General features: G+C 38.4%; 1 protein-coding gene across 6 annotated transcripts; it reads right to left on the bottom strand.

The window, feature by feature from the left end:
* Positions 1-784: 784 nt before the first annotated feature.
* LOC138036961 (melanocortin receptor 3-like) lies at positions 785-17,727 on the bottom strand. 6 transcript variants are annotated; one of them, XM_068882986.1, is made up of 6 exons: positions 15,697-15,737; positions 14,995-15,071; positions 14,872-14,916; positions 8,146-8,267; positions 5,971-6,427; positions 785-4,505 (listed from the first exon to the last, which is right to left on the bottom strand). In XM_068882986.1, the coding sequence occupies exons 5-6, from the start codon at positions 6,419-6,421 to the stop codon at positions 4,030-4,032; spliced, it is 927 nt and encodes a 308-aa protein (XP_068739087.1). In that variant the 5' UTR covers positions 6,422-6,427; positions 8,146-8,267; positions 14,872-14,916; positions 14,995-15,071; positions 15,697-15,737; the 3' UTR covers positions 785-4,029. The 6 variants fall into 6 exon arrangements, with proteins under 6 accessions (XP_068739087.1, XP_068739086.1, XP_068739085.1 ...); XM_068882985.1 differs by having other exon boundaries at positions 8,161-8,267; XM_068882984.1 differs by lacking the exons at positions 14,872-14,916; positions 14,995-15,071; positions 15,697-15,737 and adding an exon at positions 16,538-17,727.
* Between the last annotated feature and the right edge of the window lie 7,273 nt (positions 17,728-25,000).

Genomic DNA, 25,000 nt, shown 5'->3' with positions numbered 1-25,000 from the left:
TTGCTGGACAAGTATAAATAAATCCTGTTTTAAGAAAGAATTGATTGTGGAATAAGGTTTTGTTTTGGCTTTGCTTTAGACTGTGCTAGTTACCTCAGTTTCTGGAAAACAGCTACTCAAGGATAGGAGTGATTTGGGGAGTTAACTCTAGTATAGGGTAGCAAAATCTAGCTGAAACTAGCTCTGCTATAGGCTAAGGGTTCCAGGGTCCCAGTGGCACATCCCCACCCAGAAATTCCTAAAGTACCCCTCCCCCCCCCCCCCTAACCTCCGGGATGTCTGGGTTTGGTTGAATCCTGGTGTCTCGAAAACAAGATCCTAAGACCCCGAAAACTCGAAAAAAGTAACCCAAAACCCTTAATTTGGCTAACACTAGGCCTAAAGTTGTTTTTTTTAGTTACCTCAAGCGAAGTTTAAGCCCTTCGCTCGCTACAACGTGTTTCAAAGTGAAAGCTTGGTGATCCGCCATATTTAACTTAGTAACCACGCTCCAAGTGTGGCCGGATATCTTCATTTCCTGTCGGATGTATATATTGCCCCTGTGACACTCTAGGCCTAAAAGCCAGATTAGACCTACAATCATAGACAAAACTGTAGGTTTAGCCAAATTAAGGGTTTTGGGTTACTTCTTTTTCGAGTTTTCGGGGTCCTTGTTTGTAGGGGCCCTTCAAAATTAGATATTTGGTGTAAGAATGAAATCCAGGAACAATAACAATAAGCACTTTTATTTGTATGTATATGTTGCAGAACATTATGACGTAGAAACAAAACATTTAGCTATTAATCGAAAGTAAATTACTGAGCAACTCTATAAGCATGTAAATAATCACGCCAAGTAAATGACGTAAAAGTAAATATCAGAATTAAGTATAATTACATAGGTAATTATTGAAAGTTCTCTGGGCTTATTGGTTGCACTTGGTTTTCACGGAATGATCACCTGAGCGGTTTTTTCTTTTTTTTCTTTTTGTTTTGCCAGCCGTTTTGTCGAGGTAACAGACGAAGAAATTAATTGTTTTAAAGAAACGCATATTTTTAAAATAATCATCTATGTAATTATACTAAAACAAGTTCACCTCGCCCTCTGGGAATAATTGTTCAAATTATTTCTTCTTTCGTACGTTGTGCCAGTGATAATTGCATCATTATTCTTAAATCGGATGACGTAGTTAATGATCAACATCGTATAAATCTCCTCGACAACCTTGATGCGTTGATAATTTCTTTACAAAATTTTGTATTTCTCAGATAGTACGCGAACTATGATTGGCTAGTTTAGCAGGCCCTATTCTACAGTACTGCCCCGCTGAACCGCCCGCCAAATTTGAATTTTTTTTTTCTGCAACATTTTATAAATTGTTTATGTGAAATAAACTCGTAAAATGTTTGCATCTTTCAATCAACTATTTAAAAAAGCCAATAGGATTTGATCACTTTTCATATTTTTATTCATGCCAGTCATTTCTTGGGAAGCATGGCTGGCGCAGTGGTGAAAGCACTCGCCTCCCACCAATGTGGCCCAGGTTCGATTCCCAGATCCTGCGTCATACGTGGGTTGAATCTCGAAAAACAAGACTCTAAGACCCCGAAAACGCGGAAGTTGGTTTTTTGAGTTACCTCAAGCGAAGTTCAAGTCCTTCATTCGCGACAACTTGTTTCAAAGTGAAATCTGGGTGATCCGCCATATTTAACTGAGTAACCACGCTCCACGTGTGGCCGGACATCTTCCTTGTGACACTCTAGGCCTCAAAATCAACTTTAGGGCAAAGGTTAGCCAAATTGAGGGTTTTGTGTTACTTTTTTCGAGTTTTCAGGGTGTTAGGGTCTTAGGGTCTTCGTTTTCGAGTCACCCCTCTCTACTCTGCTCCGAGAGGATTTTCTCCGGGTACTCTGGTTTTCCCCTCTCATCAAAAACCATTATGATTAGATATGTATTGATTTGATTTGATTTCATTTGTGCACGGCCCCACAAGCTATTCAGCTTTAAACATTATCGTGTGAAAATAAAGTTCTATTATTAGTTCAATGCTCCGCTTGACTTAAACTAGCTTCCTTTCCTGCACGTCATATTACAACAAATATTTAATAAATATGTTACTAACCACCCTTACGGATCCTCGTTTTTCCGCCGTTGATTTTTGGTCCAATCGCGAAATCAATGAAGAAATCCCCGTCCGTAACTTACAATGCGGACTTCGAACTCGGTTACTAAGATCTATTTATTTCGAACACCAATGGGTTTTTTGGTCATGATCTGACTAGAACGACGTGTTCGGATCTAGTGCTAGAAATTTGGTTCTATATTTTTTTTATTCTTCGGAATCCCCCAGACAACAACTGCAATTGCTCAGCGTAAAGGACAAACGATAGTTATTAAAATTTGTCTCTTTCGCTTGCATCTTCTCAACTACATTTTTTGAGCGTGCAAATTGCAATCGATTTTTATCCTGTTCCTGACCAGTCAGGAAAAAGAGTAATATTTTTCTGCCAAACGCCTTCTTATTTAGCAGGGAGAGGAATATATCCTCCTCTTTCGTAAACCAGTTTACACTAGTCACCCCGTGTTCTATTGCCTCAGCTTTGAAAGTCATTGTTGTGATCTAAAAGTTTTCTTTTGCTTATGCTGACACTTTTTTATGCAACACCTTTTGGATGATAATCAAAATTACTGCAGTTCATTAGAGGCAAGTTCAACAATTTCCTTAACGTCCTGTTTTATTTATTTACTTTTATTTTACTCTTTCTTGTTTCTTTTTTTTTGCAACGTCAAAACCGTATTAACGTTTCTCTCAGAATGAATAGAGTGGTCTCTAGTTGGTTCCACCAAAATGTTTAGAAATAAAGCGCTGCAGTTCTTTAAAATTAACACAGTCCTTTAAGAGTTTTAAAACTGTTCAGTCATATACATTACTGCCCATTTCAGATTATATCAGACTAAGAAGGATTTCCTTCCATCTAGCAAGTTGATTATTGAATAAAATCCTTACAGCATGGTTGCTGAACGTAGGCACTGGGAGAGATCTATTTGAGTTGTCTAAGGGCACTTTCCATTTGACAAAGTGACCTGCCTGGTATTTGGAAGGACTAACTCTAAAATGCCTTCAAATTAACACTCCTCGAGGGTGGTATACACTCTTCCAGAAGAATGCTTGGGATTATCATGCACGTGTTTCTTGAAATTGTTGAATTTTGAATTGCAGAGAAAAAAACCGCCTATAAGAACTTACGTTGTTCCAATTAAGCCAAAAGGATTTTCACATAAAAGGTGCGGTTTACAGTGACACGCGTCACTCAGGACGTTAAACGCAACGCAAGGCGGTAACTCACTTTTGAGTGGTACTGTAGGTGTGGTCTTGCTTTAGACTCACTGTCGGTAGTTATTCAGCTGTTCTCGCTGATCAGTATTCCATTTAAAAGTTATATGTGAGAACCGAGTACGAGTGTTTCATAGGGGTATTCAGAAAAGGAAAGGAAAGAAACCGATGCAGACGCAAGGCCGAAAGCCGACTGCTTTTATTGCTTCCGGGTGTCTGGGTACCCCGTCGATGAAGCACGAAGCATGAGTTTTGATATGCTAACTGATGGTAGTCATAGTATTAAATACCATTCTCCAGTGAGAGTGGTGTAATGTGTTTCTAAAACACAGGTCACATTCCACAGGTCACTCCTTGCAGGTCCTTGTTTTACCCTTTTGAAAGTAACCCAAAACCCTCAATTTGGCTAACCCTAGGCCTAAAAACCAACCTTAGGCCTAGGGTTACCCAAACAGAGGGTTTTGGTTACTTTCCAAAAGGCAAAACAATGACCTGTAACGAGTGACCTATGTTTTAGACCCGCCGGTTTCATTGGGTATCCAAACGTGGTATAGAAATTTTAGCTGAAATCAGCTTCTTATGAAAAGAGGGACTAAATCATAAATATTAGCCTAACATATTCCAGTAAAATCTAGCCTTTACAAGCGGGGTATTTTCCCGTGAATCTAACTAGTTACTGCAAGATTTAAAATACTTCATTATTCGCCGCTCATCGTCAAGTATTACTTGCAAAAATGACGTACCGCACAGCATTTCTAAGTCTAATGTTTCTTCGAATGTAGACGATAGGATTCAACGATGAGCTCAGGAAAACCATTGTTATCGTCCAAGGCTGCAAGACAGCAAAAACGTCCATGCTAACTGAGGAAATGATGATTCTGTTCAAAAGCGATGGTGCAAGTGATAGCAAGAGAATCAAGCTGATGACCGCCATGTCGAAGGCAATCTTCTTTTCTCTCTGTAAAGCTATGGATAACTGTTGAATCTCAGTTACGCCTTCTGCAAGGATAAGCTTGTTGTGACGACGAAATGCAAAAAACATTCTTATGTGGTTAACGATTGGGACGACTATGAAGATTGCCGTGACAGCCATTCCAAAGATGAGTCCTCCGACACGAGGAAAGACAAACAGAACACAAAGTGTTAAGAAAAACCAGCTGGCCCCAGTCAACGCGATAATCGTAAGAGCGCCTGTGAATACAAATTTAAACACCTAAGTATATGAATGCTAGCTTGGGTCACTTATGTCTGCCTCCTCTTCAAAGCGAGTCTAAGTGTGACGTTTTTGTGATGGTAATAAGTTCTACTTTACATATGAATGAAAACGAACCGACTTTCATAAGAAAAACTTCGCACTTAGACGCGCTTTGAAGAAGAGGCACACATGAACTCGGAAATGGCCTATTAGATGCTCAACCAATTTGGATATCTAACACGGTGTGTCTTTTTAGGTCTAAGCATTAAGGCAAGTGTAAGGGTTAGAGGAATATAGGAGGCACTTTGTGAAGTTAATTTTCTGTATTCCCAGAAGAGCGAGGGTACACTCCGTTGTGTACAAAGGTTTGGTTTAATTTACCAAAGTAGCTGGCAAATCGACCACCGTTGTCGACGTTTCAAGGGTTAAGACTGGTTTTCGCTAGCTTTATCTTAACTTTTATTCATTTTTATTGGGCAAGTATCAACTCAACAGTTTTCAAATGCGCTAGCGACGGTGTCGAAGTCGGAGTCGTAAGAGCCCTTATGACCTGGTGAAAATCAAACATCGGAGTCATAAGCGGAGTCATAAGCTCAACGGAATCTGAGTCGGAAGAATCATAACGTTCCCATTTTCTTTCGACTCCGCTTATGATCCAGTGAAAACTAGATTATCAGAGTTGGAGGCAGAAGCGCAAGAACCAACCAATCACAATACTTGGAATCGAGGATTCTGATTGGTTTATTCTTCCGCTTCTGCTTCCGACTCCGACAATGCAGTTTTCACTGGATCGTATAAGCGATCGAGTCATAAGCGGAATCGGTATTCTGCTTCGCTCTGCGCTTCTGATTACGACTCCGACTCCGACTCCGACTTCGATTCCGACTCCGACTCCGACTCCGACTCCGACTCCGACTCCGACTCCGACTCCGACTCCGACTCCGACTCCGACTCCGACTCCGACTCCGACTCCGACTCCGACTCCGACTCCGACTCCGACTCCGACTCCGTCTCCGACTCCGACTCCGTCACTAGTGAAAACCAGCCTTTAGCCCTTTGTCACTTCGTGACGCCTATCAAAATCGTCTTGCATCTAATTACCTGCATTTCTTGCTTGTGTAGCACGAAGCACCAGCACAAAAGGAAATTGTTTCTTTTAAAATCAGCGCTATTTTTTGTGACGCCTTAAATTACGTATACATGCTTTCTGTTTGTTATCAAGCAATCAAATGCAATTTCAACTTTTTGCATTCCTTGGCACGCTTCTGCAATCAAAGGTTTAGCAACCAGAAAATGAATAGTTTTGCATGCTCTATGCTGACCAGAATCGAGAAATGTTGACTCTTATTTTCATTTCTGTTTCATAGTAGCAGCTCCTAAAGTTGATGAGTATAGTAGTACTAAATTGGTGTGGCAATGGTTTGAGTGAGAATATTCATGCAGTTGAGACAAAACGATTACCTTTGTTGCTTACTCTTGTTCGATACATCAGAGGCCTGGACAGAGCATAGTGGCGATCAAAACTGATTACACACAAGAACACAAAGGACCATCCAGATGTCAGCATAATGCAGGCATAAAAGGCAGTAAATAACTTTTCCTGATTCCCGCAAGTTGTGTTATCACGATACAGCAGTATCAATCGGAGGGTAACAAAGATTGGCTGAGAGGTGACACCTGTCAGGCCGTCGGTAGCGGCCAGGCAACATAGTAGGGTATTACACGGTCTATGCAATGAAGGTGTTTTAATAATCGTGATGATAATGGCCAAGTTACTCAGGAAGGAAAAAGCGCAGAATGGAATGTTGACTGCAATCACGAGGAATTCATTTATCCAAGCATCTGGGTCGCCGCTTGTGGGACTTCCAAACCAGTCAGGTACTCCGCAACTTATTGTATTATTCGCGGTCATTTTTATCTGGGAAGATAACAATTTCCTACATTTAGAATTTTGTTTCGGCTAAGCAAGAACACTTTCACTATACTCTCCTTTCCACTTACATAACTCATACAGCAGCAAATCAAGTTTCTTCTAAAACTATTTTCAAGATAATACAAAAAAAGGAAAGGAGGAAAAGAGAAATCCAATTACAGGGAAAAAGAGCTACAAACAAGTTATGAAACGTTCTTTTACGTGCAGAGTGTCCAAAGTAGCCCGCAGCTTTCGTTTTGGACATTTTCAATTGTAAGTGAACGTAACTACCAACATTTGACATAAGAAGGTCTAAGAGAAAGGAAGACAAAGTCAAAGAAGCGCTGAATGAACACTTAGGATGCTGAGAGAGTTATTTTTCCTCTTTTAGAGGTAATAAAAGATTAGTCATAGGCACTACGATTCATTGAATCTATACGTCTCATCTTGGGCATGTTGCGAGAAATCAGTGTTAAGGCCTGGCCAAACGCTCGCAACATTTTAACACAACATGGATGATTATCGTTGATTATGTTTTCTTAACATTTGGCACTATTTTGGCCACTAAATTATACCGCTAGACTTCATCTTAGTTTGTTTCCTCTGGATAAACAAGGGAATCGTGAAGTACATTCAAGGACATAAAGAAAACAAACGATCTATTCATGAATCTACGTCACTGATAAACTGGCAATAATCTCTCCATCCCAGCGGTCCTTTCATTCGGCGCGGCGAAGGGTTGTTCTGCGTCGAAAATACGGGATTTTTATTTTAAAAATCGCGTATTTTTTCGCAGACAATGTTCGGTGATGTGAAGATTCAGTTGAAATTGTTGTTTTTAAAAAGAAGCTTAAGGCTTCTCTGATGAGCGATCTAATGGCGCAACAAAATTAATAGTCACTAGGCAGTAATGTAGAAACTTGGTCTTTTGTTTAACGTTGCAGATGTTCAATTACATATAATGTGTTCCTTCTTCATTCCAAATTTCTTAACGCATCACAGGCAATCTGATAAAAAGAAGCACTTTGTTGTGTTCTTGAATTTTCTTCAAAGATCACGTTCGTTAATGATTTGTTTATGAGTGAGATTAACTAACATCGAGTGAACCGATAAGCGACACCGGGAAATTTTCTATAACAGCAAATTATGAAATAAAATCACGGTTCTAGCTGAGAAAATGTGAAAAACCAAAAACTGATCTAAAAAGTATATTTGTTCTCAAATTTCCATGAAGTGGTCGTACTTTTTTAGTTAATCCATCTCAAGTTCGAAACACAAACAATAATTAATTTGGTCGGAAACGTGAACTGTATTCTTTGACAGAAAAGGGTATCTTGGAGTACTGGAATGACCCTGAATGGTTCCCTGAATGAATGTTTCGTAAAGACTTCTGACTCCTCTGCTTGTACCGTGATTAAGGAATCATACACTTTAGATCATCAGGGCTTTATATGTAGACTCTGTTGTTTTGTGATGGTTAGATCTAGATCTACGCAATTATTGCTTTGAGTCAGTGTAGGCGCTCGTAATCCGTCACTTTCTTTCAAGCTAGCAGTGTAAATTTACCTGCTTTGTTGCCTGTTGAAGAAATTCATCAGGCTAGCAAAGCATAATTCATTTACTAGTTCATTTAACATAGCCCAAATAAAGAGAAAGATTTATATTTACATGTTTATATTTGGTATAACGGGTTCTTTCTCGCAATTTATGTTTTAAAAACTTACTGTTGTACAGCGCACCTGGTTCTTTGATCTGAATAGTGTAGCACGACCGTGTGACTACTAGCTTGCTCTGAGGTTACAGGGCAACGCCGGCAGCAATCTCAACTCTAGCGAGCAGTTGGTCTCTAGAATAACGAGAAATAGACAGAGAACGTTGTCCTGGTAAAGATAAGTGCCGCCTTAATCCAACAAACGGAACAGCTGTTTATAATAGTCTAGTGAGAGTTTGAATGAGTTATCCTTATAAAAGAAAAAAAAACCATCCGGGGCGCGTCGCCGACAATCAGCAATTTGCAAGTTCTTTAATTTGACAACGTTAACAACTTTTAAGTTATTGCAGGATCATTCACATAAGCATTTTTGTCACTTGACAATATTTTTTGCCTTGACAAGTCTCCTTGTTACAAAACTGGCACGACAATTTTTAAAAGATGAGACTTGTCAAGTCTTGTCAAAAGCAAGGAAAACTTGCCAATGTTATGTGTGATTACCGGCTTTACAATCAGTGATCGCTTCCGGAAATTTTACTTTTCAATAAAACCTGGATGTACAAAATGCAAACCTCCATTAAAATCACCTTTTTGATTTGGGACTTACACGCAAAACGAAAACTACTAAAGCTTTTTTATCGATTTCACTTGAGTTTAAAAACCTGAGATAATTGTCAATTTTCTTTCAGATAAAAAAGACATTCTTTCGGACGTTGCTAAAGTCAATTTTCTCAAGTTATCGCTTTATTTCGCATTTTCCCAAAAAGTCACACACGTAAAATTTCTTGAGTATTTTCAGCTTTTGCCTCTTTCAGGGTCTGATTACATGGTGAGTTTCAGCCCGTGCTGAAATTTCACTCCGCACACCAGGATAAAATTTTGTTGCAATTACATGGACTTTTTTCGTATTTTTCAGCCCGTTTCGCCGGGCTGAAAATCCTAGCCCGGTTTCAGACAGGCTAGAATTTTCAGCCTGGGCTGTAATTCAGTTCTCCATGTTTTTCAGAAACCGGGCTGAAATCACATCCCGGTTAACCGGGATAAAATTCTCCATGTAGTCAGGCCCTCAGTCAACATAGAAAAATGAACAGTGTTTTCCGCTTTCTCAGCTGTGAAAAAATGGAGTGATATTAAATGTTTCCTCGATTTGGACATTTTTGCGGAATTTGTCTACTATATCTTAATCTGCATTTGAATTTGGTGCCTTTCTACTATGATTATGGAGTATTTTGAAAGTAATGTGGACGTTGTAAGGAATCAAGTAAACGCAAACAAGACTTATTAAACAATGCCGATCAGTATTAAACTTATTTAATCAAAACTTTACAGAAGTTCGAAGAGTCTTGCCGGAAAAAAACTTGCGTTTAAGAGGTTGTTCATGTGTATCACCCGGTGAATGTAGCTAAAGTGCGGCCTTTCACGAAAATTGAAACGTATGAAGGAAAAGAGTGTTACAATCTTTCGTTCATAGGGGAATCTTTGCTGACCTTATTGTTTACATGAGTTTGTTCACAGCAAAAGTCATCATAATATTTACAAATTGACTTCAAAAAGTAAAAGAACTTGTCAAACCTTTTCAGCCTCTTAGCTTTGATAACGAACTACTTATTAGCCATCAAAAACTTCTAACTTCTTTGGTGGCAAAAGCACCAATAACCCCGTACATTCTTTGCAAAAATTTGCAAAAAATGTAAACGAAGATTTCCCTATTCGTCGACTTCGGTGTACTTCGTTTTTTTGGAGGGTGGTGTTTTGCCTTTCTCAATCAACTAATCGTTTACTTCGCATGCTGTAACAATATTGTTTAACATTGGCTATCATTGTAAACCGTGACGTCAGTTAGCCTCGTTTTGAAGAATAAAACGTGCTCTTGTTGAACCGCCATTATCCGCTTGGTCTTCTTCATCTTCGGCTTAATACCTCGATAATAATTGTTACACATGCTTGAGTACTTGCTCTATGTCTCTTAATCCAGATGACCACTACATTCACATGAACTGAAACGCAAGTTTCTTTCCGACAAGCCTCTTCGAACTTCTGGAAATTTTTGCTTAAATAAGTTACTGATCCGGCATTTTAAGTTTTGTTTGATTTTACTTGACTCCTTCAAACGGCCGCATTACTTTCAAAATACTCCATAATCAAAGTAGATAGGTGCCAATTTCAAATGCAGATTATAATTCAGTAGACAAATGGTGCAAAAATGTCCAAATCGAGGAAGCTTTATGTCGTTCCATTTTTTGACAGCTGTCAATCGAGGAGGTCAAACAGAGGAAGCGGAAAAAAGTCGACATTTTTCTATTTTGCCTGCAAGGGGCAACAGCTGAAAAATACTCGAGAAATTTTACGTCGGTGATCTTTTAGGAAAAAGCGAAATAAAGCGATAACTTGAGAAATTTGACTTAAGCAACACCCGAGAGGAACCCTAAAAAAGTTCACTTTATCTGAAAAAAAAAAAACAGTGACACTTATTTCAGCTTTTATAAACTCAAGTGAAATCAGAAAAAAGCTTTAGTATCTTTCGTTTTGCGTGTAAATCACAAATCAATAAGGCGATTTTTATGGAGTTTTGCATTTTCTACATCTAGGTTTTATTGAAAAGAAGAATTGCCGGAAGCGATAACTGATTTTTTACGCTTATAAATATGACTGGAAAACAAAAAAGCAAAATGGAAGGCCACTTTACGTCTTAAATGATTCTCTTTATAATTTTTTTGTACAACTTTTGTGGTAAGCTACAGATTTGGAAAAAATGAAAGCGTGATTTAAGCAATTCGCATGGACGAAAAATAATACTGCCTGTTTGCCAAGATACATCTCGTCTTTATCTGAAGCCCGATTTTGGCTTTATTTCCAGTAATTTATAGTTTGCAGAATGAAAGTGAAATAGGAGACTCCGTTGAGAAAAAAATCAGAATATGTGGTTAAAAGAAGATGGGTGGTTCCTTTTGGTTCTTTTCGTCAAATTACAAACCATACACATCATAATGAACTTTGAGCGTCGAGTTTATGTAGCAATGGCCAGGGGGGCACGAATAGGCCGTTTCCGAGTTCATGTCTGCCTCCTCTTCAAAGCGAGTCTAAGTGCGAAGTTATTCTTATGAAAGTTAGTTTTCATTCATTCATCACAAAAACTTCGCACTGAGACTCGCTTTGAAGAGGAGGCACACATGAATATTGGGGACACTGTACAGGACAACCTCGTTCCCAGGGTCTCTTTGTCTATGAGGAGAGACAATGGAGACCTTGGAAACGAGGTTGTGTACAGGAATCAAGTCAACTCATATCAAATCATAGGTGCGTTTTTTGAGGAGAGGGAAAACCGGAGTACCTGGAAAAAACCTTCTCGGTGCTGAGTAGAGAACCAACAAACTCAACCTACAAATGACGCCGAGTCTGAGACTGGGACCCAGGTCACATTTGTGGGAGGCGAGTGATCTCACAACCGCGCCAGCCCTACTCCAATACATCTATGCTTTTATATGGTAAGGAAATAAGATACAAAAGATGGGCAAGTAGATCATCTTATTTATATATTCTGTCGACGAAGTACAAGCCTAGAAAAATGTCATTACTCTTACGTTTCTATGTTAAGAGTGCAAAGAATGACTGTGAGCTTTTTTTTATTAATTTTTTTTTTAAATTTTGTTTGAAACATAATGATACTAAAAAACCTGTTCACTACAGTAACATTACAAAAGGAAACTAGGAGATGAATTACAGTTCTAACTTGACAAGAACGTAACAACACCACGGTCCCATATAATGAAGCCGAGTTAGCCGGGAAAAACATGAAAAAAGAAAGAGAAAAAAGAAAGCTATCCTTGCATTTTATCCACAAAAGTTCTTAGTAGTAACCCATTTTCTACATCAATTCGTCATAAATAGTATGGCTCATTTAGTTTGAATCGTATTTTCTTATAATCTTGTTGTTTAAAATTAAAATCTGGGATGAGGATGCTGTCTTCCTTCAATTTGCACTTTATAGATGTAGTTCCGTAGAAATAATAGAGTATAGTTGAACTTTTTGATCAGGATCTATTGGTTATTGCTTACCCGAAGAAAATTGCTCTCACTCCTGGCAGTTAAAGTAACACTTATTGACTTCATGAACGAAATGATATATGAAATGAATCACATAATGAACTGCGGATACGAAATCAAGCAAAGCTATGATCCTCGCAGTTATGGACGCAATTTTAGCAATTGCGGTATCGCGAGCTCACGGGTTCAAACCCCGTTGAACTCCTGAATTTTCCAGGCTTTTTTATGCAATCGCTAAAATTGCGTCCATAATTGCGAGGATCATAGCTTTACTTGATTTCATATCCGCAGTTCAGTATGTGATTCATTTCATATATCCTTTCGATCATTGATTCATTCCTCACGGGAAAATTAGAACCTCCCAATGTTAGTTCCTTCATAGCTCAGTTGGTTAGAGCGTCGCACCGGTATCGCCAGGTCACGGGTTGAAACCCCATTGAAGTCCTAATTTTTTCAGGCTCCTTTACGCTAAAAGTGCTTTCATAACTGCGAGGATCATAGCTTTTCTTGACTTATTGACTTCATTGCATAACTGTGGGTGTTTATAAGAAAAAATCGGGAAAAAACTATCGCCCTGACTGGTAGGCTTGATTTCCAATGAAAGAAGTGTATATATTTTGAAGTGAAATGGAAGTGATACTCACATGTATCTGGACAATTTAAGCAATTGTGTCTTACAGTAGACACCCTCATTGATTTTAAAAGACACTCTGTCACAATTTAAATTTAAATTACCATCCAGATATTGTAATTTTAGCTATTAGCTATTTGCATTATTATGTCACAAGGCCAAATTATATTAAAATGTCTGAGATGAAAAACAAATTTGCAAACATCCCCACCGCGTTCAAACATTAAAAGCGGTCGACATGAATATCAGTCAAGCATCTTTCCTCTAAATTCTGTATGTATTTTGATCCATTGATGTAACCTCGTCGTCGACGCAGGGTCAGGAACGTCCTTCCTTTTCAGTCTGCCGATGATTTCTTTATTAACGTCATTTATTTCGTGAATTGTTCTTTTGCTTAATATTCTTGTCGCGTGATGGCTCGTTTTGTATTAATTTCCCACACGAGTTTATGCGTAACCTGGTATAACTTTGTAACATTCGCCACATATGACGCCGAATGTAGGACTCGAACCTGTGGGCCACACTTAAGAGAAGGGCCAGTGCTCTCACCACTGCGATATGGGACGAAAACGAAACATGCATGACATACAAAGGCTCAGAAGTTAAAAAAAGACAGAAACAGAGAATTGCCCTCGATAAGAGCGGTCTGTTCACACTTAATCAAAACTGCTTTTTGCGTCTCTTTATACTAATTGTTACTAGAATATACGAATCAACAGATTTGGGTTCGTTTTAGAAGATGCGTCCTCATCATGACATTTAATTTTTAAGTCCGCTCTCGTTTCGTAGAAAAAGAACGTAATGCCAACATAAATTGAAGAAAAGAATTGAGAAAAATGCAAGGGACTTTTATCGGTGTCCAAACGCAAAGTTACATAAATCAGTCACAACATATGGCAACTCCTATCCCCATACAAACGTTGTCCTCCAGAACTGTTGCTCCACACCGTAGTAGTAATTAGAATTGTCCGTGATTGATGTAATACATTTAGACTTTTTTATTTGCTTGCTACTTTCGTTTACAGATAAGGAGGTCAGCTTGCGATAAGTATTATTTTTTTACTTATTAAACTCCAAGTTGTGAATGAAATGGAACAAAGTAAACTAAGACTTACACACATACTGTACCTGCATGATCATAACAAATCATACATTTGGCTTTTGGTTGTACTTGAGAGGGACATATTAGCAATGAAACACATAGCAAAAATACTCTTACATTCCTTATCCACAGATGACGAAGTGTATTGCTCCAAAAACCGAATGATGACTGGAAGGGTACTTAAGCCCTACCCAACTTTAACGACAATGATATTGTAACCTTCGTCAGTAATCTGGTGTCATCTAGTTGCTAACAGGAGTCTAAATGAGGCAAACGGAAACTCGTCACAAACACTGCAAAAATATTTAGAATTTGTTCAACCCGCCTAGCCCTCATGCTCCCCAGATCAGAGCTACGCATGATGGTAAAACTGTGGACAGTTAGTGATCACTGAAGAACAAGAAATAAATGGCGAAAAATGAAATCTGTTATGAAGACATAGAACAGATGTTTCTAAGTATTCTAGACTTGGGTGGGAGGGGAGGGGAGGGTAGGGGAAGGGGCTTGATCAACGCAAGGATTCTGATCCATACATCGATCAGTTGTTTCCGGCTTAAAAATAAAGAGATCAGTACCACGAACTACTGCCTTGCATATGATGGGTGAGCCTGATCTTCTCCTCACAACTTTAGTCGAAGAAGTAAAAAACAACAAAAAAACGGAAAACTCGAATGAGGAATGGACGTGCAAGATGGTTTCCATAGGAAAACCATTTTTTTATTTTTTCGACAATAAATGTTTCTCAATAACAAATTCCCAGCAGGGGCATGACTCGAGAAATTTTATCTACCATAAATCATTTCAAAAGACCAAGACCTATCTCATTTGAATATATAGTAGATCAAGCTAATGGATCTAAAGGCGGTAACGTACCCTCGTGCGCCCTCGACTGTGATGCTGCAGAATTTCAAGCAAAAAAGCAGTCTTGCATAACAAAAAAATATTATTTAGGATCCAATTACCTTAAATTTAGTGCTTTAAGTGATTTTCTTTGTGATCGTTCCGACCTTCGAGGAAATAGAATCCGTTGCGTGGAGTTGTTAAGCTGGAAATATAGAAAGTAACTGGGCAGTTAAAAGCTCTACCTTTGGGTAATGTAAAATCCTGAGCCGACAGACGATTTGATTTTGTCTCACGAAGATGTAAGCAGACCTTCTCCTTGCTAAATGTTAATAAAAGCATAAAAATGAAATTTCGATTCGTCGCAAGGAGAAAGTTTCAAGACACGTAACCTTTCATTCAAAATAGGTGAAGATAATGTCTTTCCGAACACATTCGGTTTTTACATGTATCATTGGCCAGAAGCCAAAGTTTCGTCCTTTCTACGAACTAAAAGTAAAATAGACAGATCTTTTTATTTCTTATTCGGTTCCACGCTAAATTTGTAGCACTTACCCCACTCGTCCCGTCTCTACTTGAATCAAGTCTTGAAAAATCATTCAGGGGAGCCTTTGGCTTCCTGCATGATGACGTTTACGCTATTCGGTATCTCTTCTCTTTTTGTTTTTGTTTCCTTTTGTTTTGTTTCCTTTGAATCTGTTACCATCAACAGCGTTCTTTAATATATGCAGTAGAAAAACTTGGTATCAAAAAGCGTGACTGGTATGTTCTCGATTACAAAACGTCGGACACGGCACGCCTTAGGGTTGTCTACATCATGCTCGCTTCTCTGTTATGCTCCGTTATAATTTACATTAAAAATAAAGAAATAAATTAGAAGACGAAAGTAGATATTAACATAAATGGAAACAATGCAAAATAAAGTCAACTGTTTTAGAATATCATACATGTCGCTTATCCAGTGCTGTTGGTATCCGATGGCTTTCGGGGATTGTGTACGACACAATTCGTCGTAGAAACTTCGGACTAATATTTCGACATCCTCCATTTCCTTTTATGGACAACCATCTGCGCCCTCTTATTGATGCCACGTTTTTTATTACGTGGGTTGCCTCGTATTGGGAACCCTTAAAATTAAAGCACGTTTTTCCTTTGCTTTCAATGATTCTGAAGAGGTATACTTAACGCTGCTATTTCGGTTGTTTAGGTTAAAATGAAATTTAAGTATACTTTTAAATTGTTAACCTTATATCGTTTATTATCTTGAACTTAAATTTAAGAAACCCGAGGCAGGTACAATGTTGACCAAGAATTTAAAAAAAAAACGTCGTGCTATTACTGAAGAGGAAAATTAGCTCTGAAACATGACAAACTTCTTCTCCACCAGTTATAACCTTAAGCCTTGACCTCAGTATTCAACTGACGAGATTGGCAAACTAAAGCTCAACTGCGCTGCTAAGTAAAAAGCTTCCCTTGCTTAAGATGCAGTATCATCAGACAAGTCTGTCGAATCAGACAATTTTCAGTCCTTAAATAATTATCACATGAACCGTAGTTTAATGGCCTTATAATACTTATAATTCACGAGTTGCCCACTAACTCAGTGGCAGAGCATCCGAACTAGCAATCCGAAGATTGCAGGTCTGCCTCCTGCAAAGGAGCATTCGGGATTTATTCCGAGCATGCCCGAGTCACCTTCGAAAAAGAAACACTTCTTTGCAGTGACCTCTACAGTCACTGTACAAACGTCTCAGCCATTTTCAATGTAATATGTAACAAATAACTCACCTTGGAAAACCTTATCCTGACACCCAACTCGTGAACATGTACAGTTAATACATTAAGAAGTTTGTCGTGGACGGTTATTTATGGTCTTCCGATCCTTTTGTCAAACTCTTCATTTGTCTTGCGTAGCCAGAGGGCTTTTCCAAGAGCACTTTTGCTTTCGAGGTCTTCAGTATTCGAACCCCTCAGACTGTCTGGGTAAATGGTAGCAATAGCTCTTTTTTAGTAATTCTAGATCTTTTTTTTCCGTTTACGTGATACAACTATTTTATTTTGGCGAAGCTAAACAAATTGCTTTTAAATCTTGCATGTCGGTCTCTTCGCAACCTGATATTTGTTTTCTCAATTAAGATAACGATATTGCAGCCAAAAAGCGGTGCCTGCATGAATTGGCCGCAAACATTCGAAAAGCAATGCGTTAGGAGAAACGTGTTTTGCAGGTACCGATATTCGTCCTTTGTGTGCACTGCATGATCCATAGCGCGCCAATTACCGTTTTGACTACCGTTTAACTTGCAAATCATCAAAACGGCTGGTTTTGTTTGCCGTCATCTTGCCCATGTGGTCTGTTGTCAATATGGGGATCCGGCCAAGCGTAACAGATATAAGTTGTTCGGTGGAATCATTTAAATTTTTATTAAATGAAGGTTAGAACGTTTTTGTTTGGAGGTTAACAAGGTACGGTAATCTTCAGCTGAGCGTTATGAAATAAGAAATTGTAGGTCAATCTTGTAGGATGACTCAAGGTTCTCAATTATTGCGCTCTCAAATAATTAAAGCGTTTTGCAACCAATACAAATTGCGCAAAAGAAACAAAAAAAAGGAGTTTCCGTTGGTTTCATGAAGTACTCACCCTTTTCACCTCCCAAGGCAACCATCAGAGTTACAAGAAATGAACGTTTCCCTGGAACTAAAGCAGCTTTGGATTGATGTAAGTATCCATGATAGATGAGCACTGACACCCAGAGAAGGCAGTTGACTTCTTCAATCTCTGTAGAAATTTTAATTAAGTTCATAAACGCCTTTTATATCATAAAAGTAATGTGTCATCTATTTTGATAAAGACAGGAAGTCAAAAGGAACACGAACAGAACATTATCAGACTAATTTTAGACAATCTCTTGCTTAATTTCTATTTTAAAAACCCCCAAGGTCTTCAAGAGATTTTTTAATCTTGTATCGTTCGTCTAGCTCTTTCAAATAAGTTGTTCACAGCTTGGAGTAAGTTTCAATTTGCAACGTTCCTTCCCTCAAAGTTGTTTTTTGCCAATTATTGTACAGTGAAGATATTGCCTCTTGTCGCCGTTTTAAACGATTGAATAAGTTTTGCATACCAGGTTTCAAGCACACAAAATATATATAAACTGCAACAGTATAACGATTGAATAAGCTTTGCATACCAGGGTTCACGCACACAAAATATATTTAACTGCACCAGTATCACGGACTCTATTGCTTAATACCTTATTAATCTTGCCGAAAAGAGGAACATTAGGTGTTGACATCTAATTCCATGTCATTTTCTCATTTACAAAATAGAGCACATATGCTTGGCAGGTGTAGATGACTAAGCGAAAAATACCGATTTTTCTAGATCAGAGGGAACTTTTAAAATTATCTACTCTCACATAAAAAGAATTATCTACAGAAAATCATAAATTATATTCCGTAGTAAGAATTTAAATAAGACTATTTTTCAGTGACATGTTTTATCATCCCTCAAAACGTAGCCTTAATTCCTCGAACCATAACTGATAGAGCAGAAATTAAATTTTGAATTTGTTTTAAGGATTGTTAAGGGCATAAGTGTTATGGCCTGAAGGGGCACTGCCCCCATATTTTTTTATGTGAGAGGTGAAAGCTTCGTCGTTTATATTGCTCAAAGTTTGAAGGATTCGCTCAGATTTCTTACACACAGATTTGTTCTTCCGCATAAGGCTTTTCTGGCTGAGTCGTCTTAACCACTTGTTTCGTCGGAGATTTAATTGTAAATTGTTTTGCAATGTTACGTTCTTATCTAGAAGATTGTAACAATGTGTCCAGAGTTTAACAGAAGATACCTGCCGAGTTCGATTCTGGCGACAGCATTGAAACTTACGGTAGTAAAACCACGTCTTTTGCAGGTATGAGTCTCTTAAACAACATCTCTTTCCGTGAGTGACCATTAGTTTGTCGTGACAACTCCCGGCTGCAGAGCGATGTAATAGAGTGGGAAGAAAAGGGAATTAACGCAGGAATCTATCGGGGAGTATTCATTGGTAATTTGAGGAATGTACGGCCATAACATATCGCGGAAAAGCTTTCAAGTTAATTTTTGTTTTTTTCAAATTTTAACTTGTGAAAAGTTTATTCCTAGATAGGTTTAGTTGTTAGAAATTTCAATGCTGTATCACTGATTTAAGCTTCATCTCATCTTGAACTGATACAATTTTGCAATGCTCAAAAAGTAAGGTTATTGCCTTTTAAGACCCTGCTGTTTCGTCGAATTTCGTACTTAATCATTCGCCTTGTTCAAAGGATGAGTTTAATGGGCGTACGAGCCGGGGGGGTGGGGGGTGGCAGCCACCCACTCTCAAACATTTTCGGGCAAAACGCTCAAAATTCGGGCAATAAAGAAACGATAAAAGATGGAATTAAAAAATATATAAATAAGGCAAAAATATAAAAAAGAGCACTTGAAAGTATAAAAATGTTACTTCTGTAAGTTAAAAGATATTAAAGTCCTTGTTTTGAAATAAGTCCTTGCGGTTGATCTTAAAGCATTTGAATTTCACGGCTACTGATCTGTTGATCGCTGGCATTTGCTGCGGTTCGCGCCAAACTTTCGCGTCATTTTTAAGGCGGCGCGAGAGATCAAAGATGAAAGAAAGTTTTGGTTCGAAGTTTCTTCGTAGTCCTGTACCATCGATTCTTTGGGCGACGCCGGCATTCGAAACTTTTCAGATCAAAGGGACTTTTAAGGTGAGTTCAAGCAGCCTACGAGGCTTCAGGTAAATATTTAATTTAGCGTTAGCAATTTATTTTGCATAAAAATTTACGTGAGGTTCTAAAGCTCTTTGTTTCGAATACGTACAGTTTTATGACTTTTAAGGATTGTAAACGAATGCCGTTTCTTTCGTACATTTTGAGAAAGTAAAAAACGGATTTCAAAAATCAAACATTCGGGCAAAGTGTAATTTTTTCGGGCAAAAAGGACACCCCCCCCCCCCCCCCCCCCCCTCCCAGGTCGGATCGTGCCCGTACGCCTATGATGAGTTTCATTTGGAAAACAAATTTGGTCTTAGTATCTATCAAGCATTATATCCGCGACTTCATTTAAATATCAATACAATAGCAAAAAGCTGCAGCCTTACATATAGCAGTTGCAAATAGTTCTGTAAAGTGTCGTTGTTTCTACGAACTTTACACAAACTAATCTTATTGGTCATTCGCTTGTCCTTTAGCCAATTGCACTTGTGCTACGACTTGTAATCTGGCCCCAGATAGATTGTGAATTGAATAGAATTGTACACTTATTTTATCCCAAGCCGCAATTAAGTTATTGTATAGTAACGGCACCAACGCAAGAAAAGCAACTGAAAAAAAAAAAAAAAATGGCGGACAGCAGTTTTGCTGAGAAAAACCTTTTCATTGCCGAATTCAAATTTTTCGTAAGTGACCGCACTTTATATACATGTAAAGTTTATGTTCATAAACTTGTCATCGGAGTAGATCGAAAATGGTTTTTTGAGTGTACTGCCAACAACAAAACAACTCATAGAACGATCTCGAGCCGACAATCATCTGATTCACGATTAATAGATACTTGTGATGTTGTAAAAGGCAGTTGAACTTGCTTGAATTTTGAGAAAGTTTAAATTTAATGCTAAGCTACAAACTGTAGGTCTCGTCATAGGTTCGAGGTTCAGCATTTTAAAACTTTCTTATTTCATCATATTCATTCTATGAGAGCAGAAACCCATAAGAGTTTCTGATGAGAGTTAACTGAACATCATTTTGATTCTCCTTGAATGGAATTTTTGACTAAAAAATGTATTTTACAAGGGATTTTAAATTTTTTCTCGCGGAATCTTTTCAAGCAATCTTGAGATAAATCTTCAGTTAAACGGTGTCGGCGATTTATGAATTTCGCGTTTTGCATTTGTCATCTTCCAACAAAGTTGAAAATAGTGTTTTTGACGGGAATTTAAACAAAGTATGGTATAAAATAAAACGTCAAAAAATTGAAAAAACGCTGACACTGTTTAGGAAAAAATTACCTCACAAAATTGTTGGCTTGAAAAAAATTCAGAAAATGTACAGATTCCTTTGAAGCTTAAACCTCGAGAAATATACCAACGGTCTGTTTTTGCATTGAGAAGCCTAACATAGAGAAAATAAAGTTCAGACGAAAATGAAATTATTTTTTTTACATTCAAAGCTACAATTAAAGGAGCATTAAAAAGTTTACTTAATTTCATGTTCTCATATATAAATACTGTGCCCAAGAATAATAACGTTTTAAATGACTGACAAGCTCGAGACCTATGACGAGACATTCTATTTTTTCCTATTGAAAGTGCCCCTGTGACCAAAACATCAGTCTTAATAGTATTTTACAAGATTTTTTTTTTTTTTGTTGGTGGGATTTCACAACTATTATAACTAAACCATGACGCGACCAAAGTTTGTTCAAGCCTTGATTTAAAAAAAAACCTGTTTTGTGTTTATTGGAATTTTCCTATACAATGGTCCGCCAATACTAACTTTAAGTTCTTGAGAGAGCTGGATCGAGGAGAAATTAACGTCCAACAGGCTCACTAGTTTAAGAATGCAACTTGCGTGTGTAACGCCGCATAATTAATATGCAGCACGGGAGTTTTGGGCTCTCAGACTTTTAAACTCGCTTTTGGGCATACATAGTAAGCTGTCATTCCACACACACTGAAAGCCTTTCACGTTACTTTTTCGCCTGGATCGAGCCCTCTGAGATCCAAATCGGGTCAGTTTTGGAGGTGAGAAAAGGGCGGACCGTGAAATCCAAACTTTCACCCATCAAAGTAAACGGCCTTTGGATAAAAAACAAAGCTCAAACATTTTGCCAGGTCAGTGTGTGTGAGCAAAACACACTTTCAAAAGCTGAAGGAAAAAAGGAAGTGATTTTTATTTTTATCATAGTGGCACGTTAAAGGGGCAGTGTGCATGCGATGACATGCGCAGTTATTTCTCACATCCCGGTAATTTTAACAGACTTTAATTTTACAAAATGAAATTTTTTTTTTTTTGGCTTTTTTTTCTGTTTTAAGTCTCGACAAAATAACTGTTTTAATACAAATGCATATTTATGTAATATTAATGATGTTGGAGTCCACAACACAACTGTCATGCCATGTTTGTACTTCAACTAGTCAGCGGGGTGCAATTCAGTGAAGAGCGACCGCGGAAACACTGTCGGCTGTACAAGCGCTCATTACAGACATTTGTTTTATGCCAACATAATATCAAGAATAACATGCCAGTTTAAAAAGCTGAAAGAGAGTGCATTTACAATCCACGACGACGACTTTGAAGTTGAAAGACTGTAAGCAGAGAATAAAATCATTTGAGTTGCAGATTTCAGTCAGTCGCAATACAATTTTAGACGCTCCAGCGCTAGAACGACTAACACATATTTTAATAAGTGATGTCCTTCCATTTCCTCTTCCTTTCCGTGTTTTACTCACTCGCTTGGCGGTTTTTATAGTTTGTGCAACAAATAAACACAACCAGTGCAGTTCCACTATGCAGGTTTTTCTTAAAAATGTTCAAATACACATTTAGCGAAGTTGTAAACGTTTATCAACGAAACGATGAGTGTGCTGATCTCTGACATTTGAGCGACATGCAAGAAATGAGCCACGAAGATCGACTTCGATCCTTGTTATTAAATGGGTGTTTTGCAACCAATCTCTAGATACACAAATAAAATGCTGCAATGTACAATTGCTGGCGGACTAAACCCAATGAGCTAATGAGAGTATGCTTTTGTTTTTGTCCACCTAGAATGGCGGCGATGACGGTACACGTGAAAACTACCTACAGGGGTAGGCTTAAACTTCCGATACCACCATACGTCGCAATTTCTCATGATTTCACGACGTAAAAAGTTTCTCCTGCATTTCAGATGCTTTATTGTGTTATTTTGACTGCTCTACTCAGTTGCTTTCTTGAGGATACTGAATCACTATTTGGTGCGTTGAATGTTTAAAAATTCTGCATTGCGACAGCGGCCTCCCATATCTTCTACACCGTTTCAAACTTTCACATCAGCCTGATGTTCAAAAACTGGCTCATGCGCGACCGTGACAGTGTCCCTTTCAATCTCGTCCCCAGAGTCCGCTTTCCTTCGCTTAGTCCTTTTGGTCAGCACCACGTTCTTGGTGCTGACCAAGAAGGAAAGCGGACTCGTGGGATGAGATTGTGCGAAGTTGTGCGATTTCCTTGCCGAAATTCTTCCCATGAAAAGGAACGCGCTCAATCCTAATGATTCAGTTTTGATTAGCTGTGGGGGGGGGTATCCCAATGTCTTATTATAAGACTTTAATGTCGCGATCAAGATTTCCGTCTTCTGTTTTTTTTTTTTTACGGGGGAGGGCCGACGTAAACATTTCGTTGGTTGAATCGCTCTGGAAAAACCTTCATGCAAGATTTTGAATTCCAAAATAAGACAATGCGTGTCTTGAAAATATCGCACAGTTCATCCATCCATTGTCAATGAATATGGAGTTGGTTATAGCCAATGTTAGCATCCAAGGAGCGAGAGATGGAGAAAATTGCGTAATCGTTTTCCATATAAGGTTAGATTGTACTGAGCTGAAAGCCAGAGATTAAGTGCGTTAATCTGAACGTGAGAAATGTACCGCAATATTCCGAAATTGACAAGTCCTTAGTTACATTTTTAGCCGTGATAAAACTAATGCTTTATAACAATAAATCCGAGGATTTAAAGTTTAATGCTCTCCACAGAAAGGTTCGTTCTGCCAGGTGTTTATGTTCCCGGTGTAAATTTGAAATGGTTTCACATAAAAAATATGGTTATATTTAGTAAATCCAGAGACGATAATTTCTCTTCACGAAAGCGCTAACACTTTCCTCCTTATCTTTTAGTGAATTATTTCGCCGCTTAAAAAAGTTTGTAATCTCCTCGATTAGTTCCAGTCTTTAGTCCTCGAAAGTGTGTATCAACAATCCAGGAAGGAAAACTGGCATGATCGGTGCTGGGTCGGAGAGACAAAATTATAAAACTTGTCGCTAGGCGTTCGCGTCACAGTCCTCCACAAAACCTAATGTTGGTCAATTCGCGTCTTTTCAGAGTTGTAACGTCAATATGAGATGTACACGCACGTGCAAAGCTTTTGTTTACTCATTACGGTGCTATATCTTTTAATGGTCCTTGCTTAATAGTTTCCATAAATGCCTTCAGTGGCTTATAATGTCTGGTAATATCGCTGTTTTCGGATCGCAGACCAATTTCAGTGTTGAACTTTCAACAAACTGTAAAGTTTACAATGATATATCACGAAATCACCTTAAAACCAATGAGGTACCAGGGCCACCGGATCTGTTAGACCTCTTACAAGCGTTTTAAAGTATCTTTCATGACTCGAAAACATAAGACAGTGGAGTCTTAATTCCTTGTTTGAGATTTCTCAGGTGCCATTATTGTCATCATTGATTTTGATTCAGAGTGCACGGCGAGGTAGCATTTAGGCAAAATTTTTTTCAAAATGTCCGAGTAAGAGGTGAAATGGTGAGAATGGGTCTTTTTCGGAAATCCGCGTAACGAAGACTTAGGATGGGCTACGTTTTCGTTTTGGTCCACCGTTGTAGCCCTAAATTGTTGTCGGTTTCTCAAAATGTACGGTTGTTTTTTCGATGCGCAGAGAAGAGGTTTTTTGTCCAAAAAAAAAAACAACACAACAAAAACCACGAAATAATAACTCCACTGTAGCGAGATACTCTTTTTCCAAGATCTTATACCTCGACGACAATTAGCAATAACGTCCCTACTGGTGAGAAGACTGTAACCTGATGCAAAAATTTCAGGTTGAATGAGCGCTTGTCTGAAAAAGCAAATCCTAAGCAGGGAAGAGAACCCGCAAATCAGTTCGTGCAAAACCAGAGGCCATGGATCTAGTGGGCATGAGAGAGGCATTTGCACCTTTCTCCGAAGGATTCAGAAGGCGTTGATAAACACCGCAACACTGTTACGAACCCTTTAACTGCTTTCTTGATCACTGATAGCATTATTAGAATGATCGTGTTTCAATATGTTGACCCACTTAGTATTCTGGGCATTAAGTAGTTGTCAAGAGCATTAAGTTCTGATTTTCTTTATTGTTTGTTTGATGGCCTATATGCATTTTAGTGTTTAGTCTTGTTAATTCGCATTCAGAGGTGTTTCACTGCTAATATACTACTTACCAACTACCACTATAAATACTACTC

The sequence above is a fragment of the Montipora capricornis genome, unplaced genomic scaffold, assembly GCF_036669925.1.
Source record: "Montipora capricornis isolate CH-2021 unplaced genomic scaffold, ASM3666992v2 scaffold_99, whole genome shotgun sequence".
In the NCBI taxonomy this organism is placed as follows: Eukaryota; Metazoa; Cnidaria; class Anthozoa; order Scleractinia; family Acroporidae; genus Montipora; species Montipora capricornis.
The sequence above is the reverse complement of the archived record's forward strand: the minus strand, read 5'-3'. Positions and strand labels throughout refer to the sequence as shown.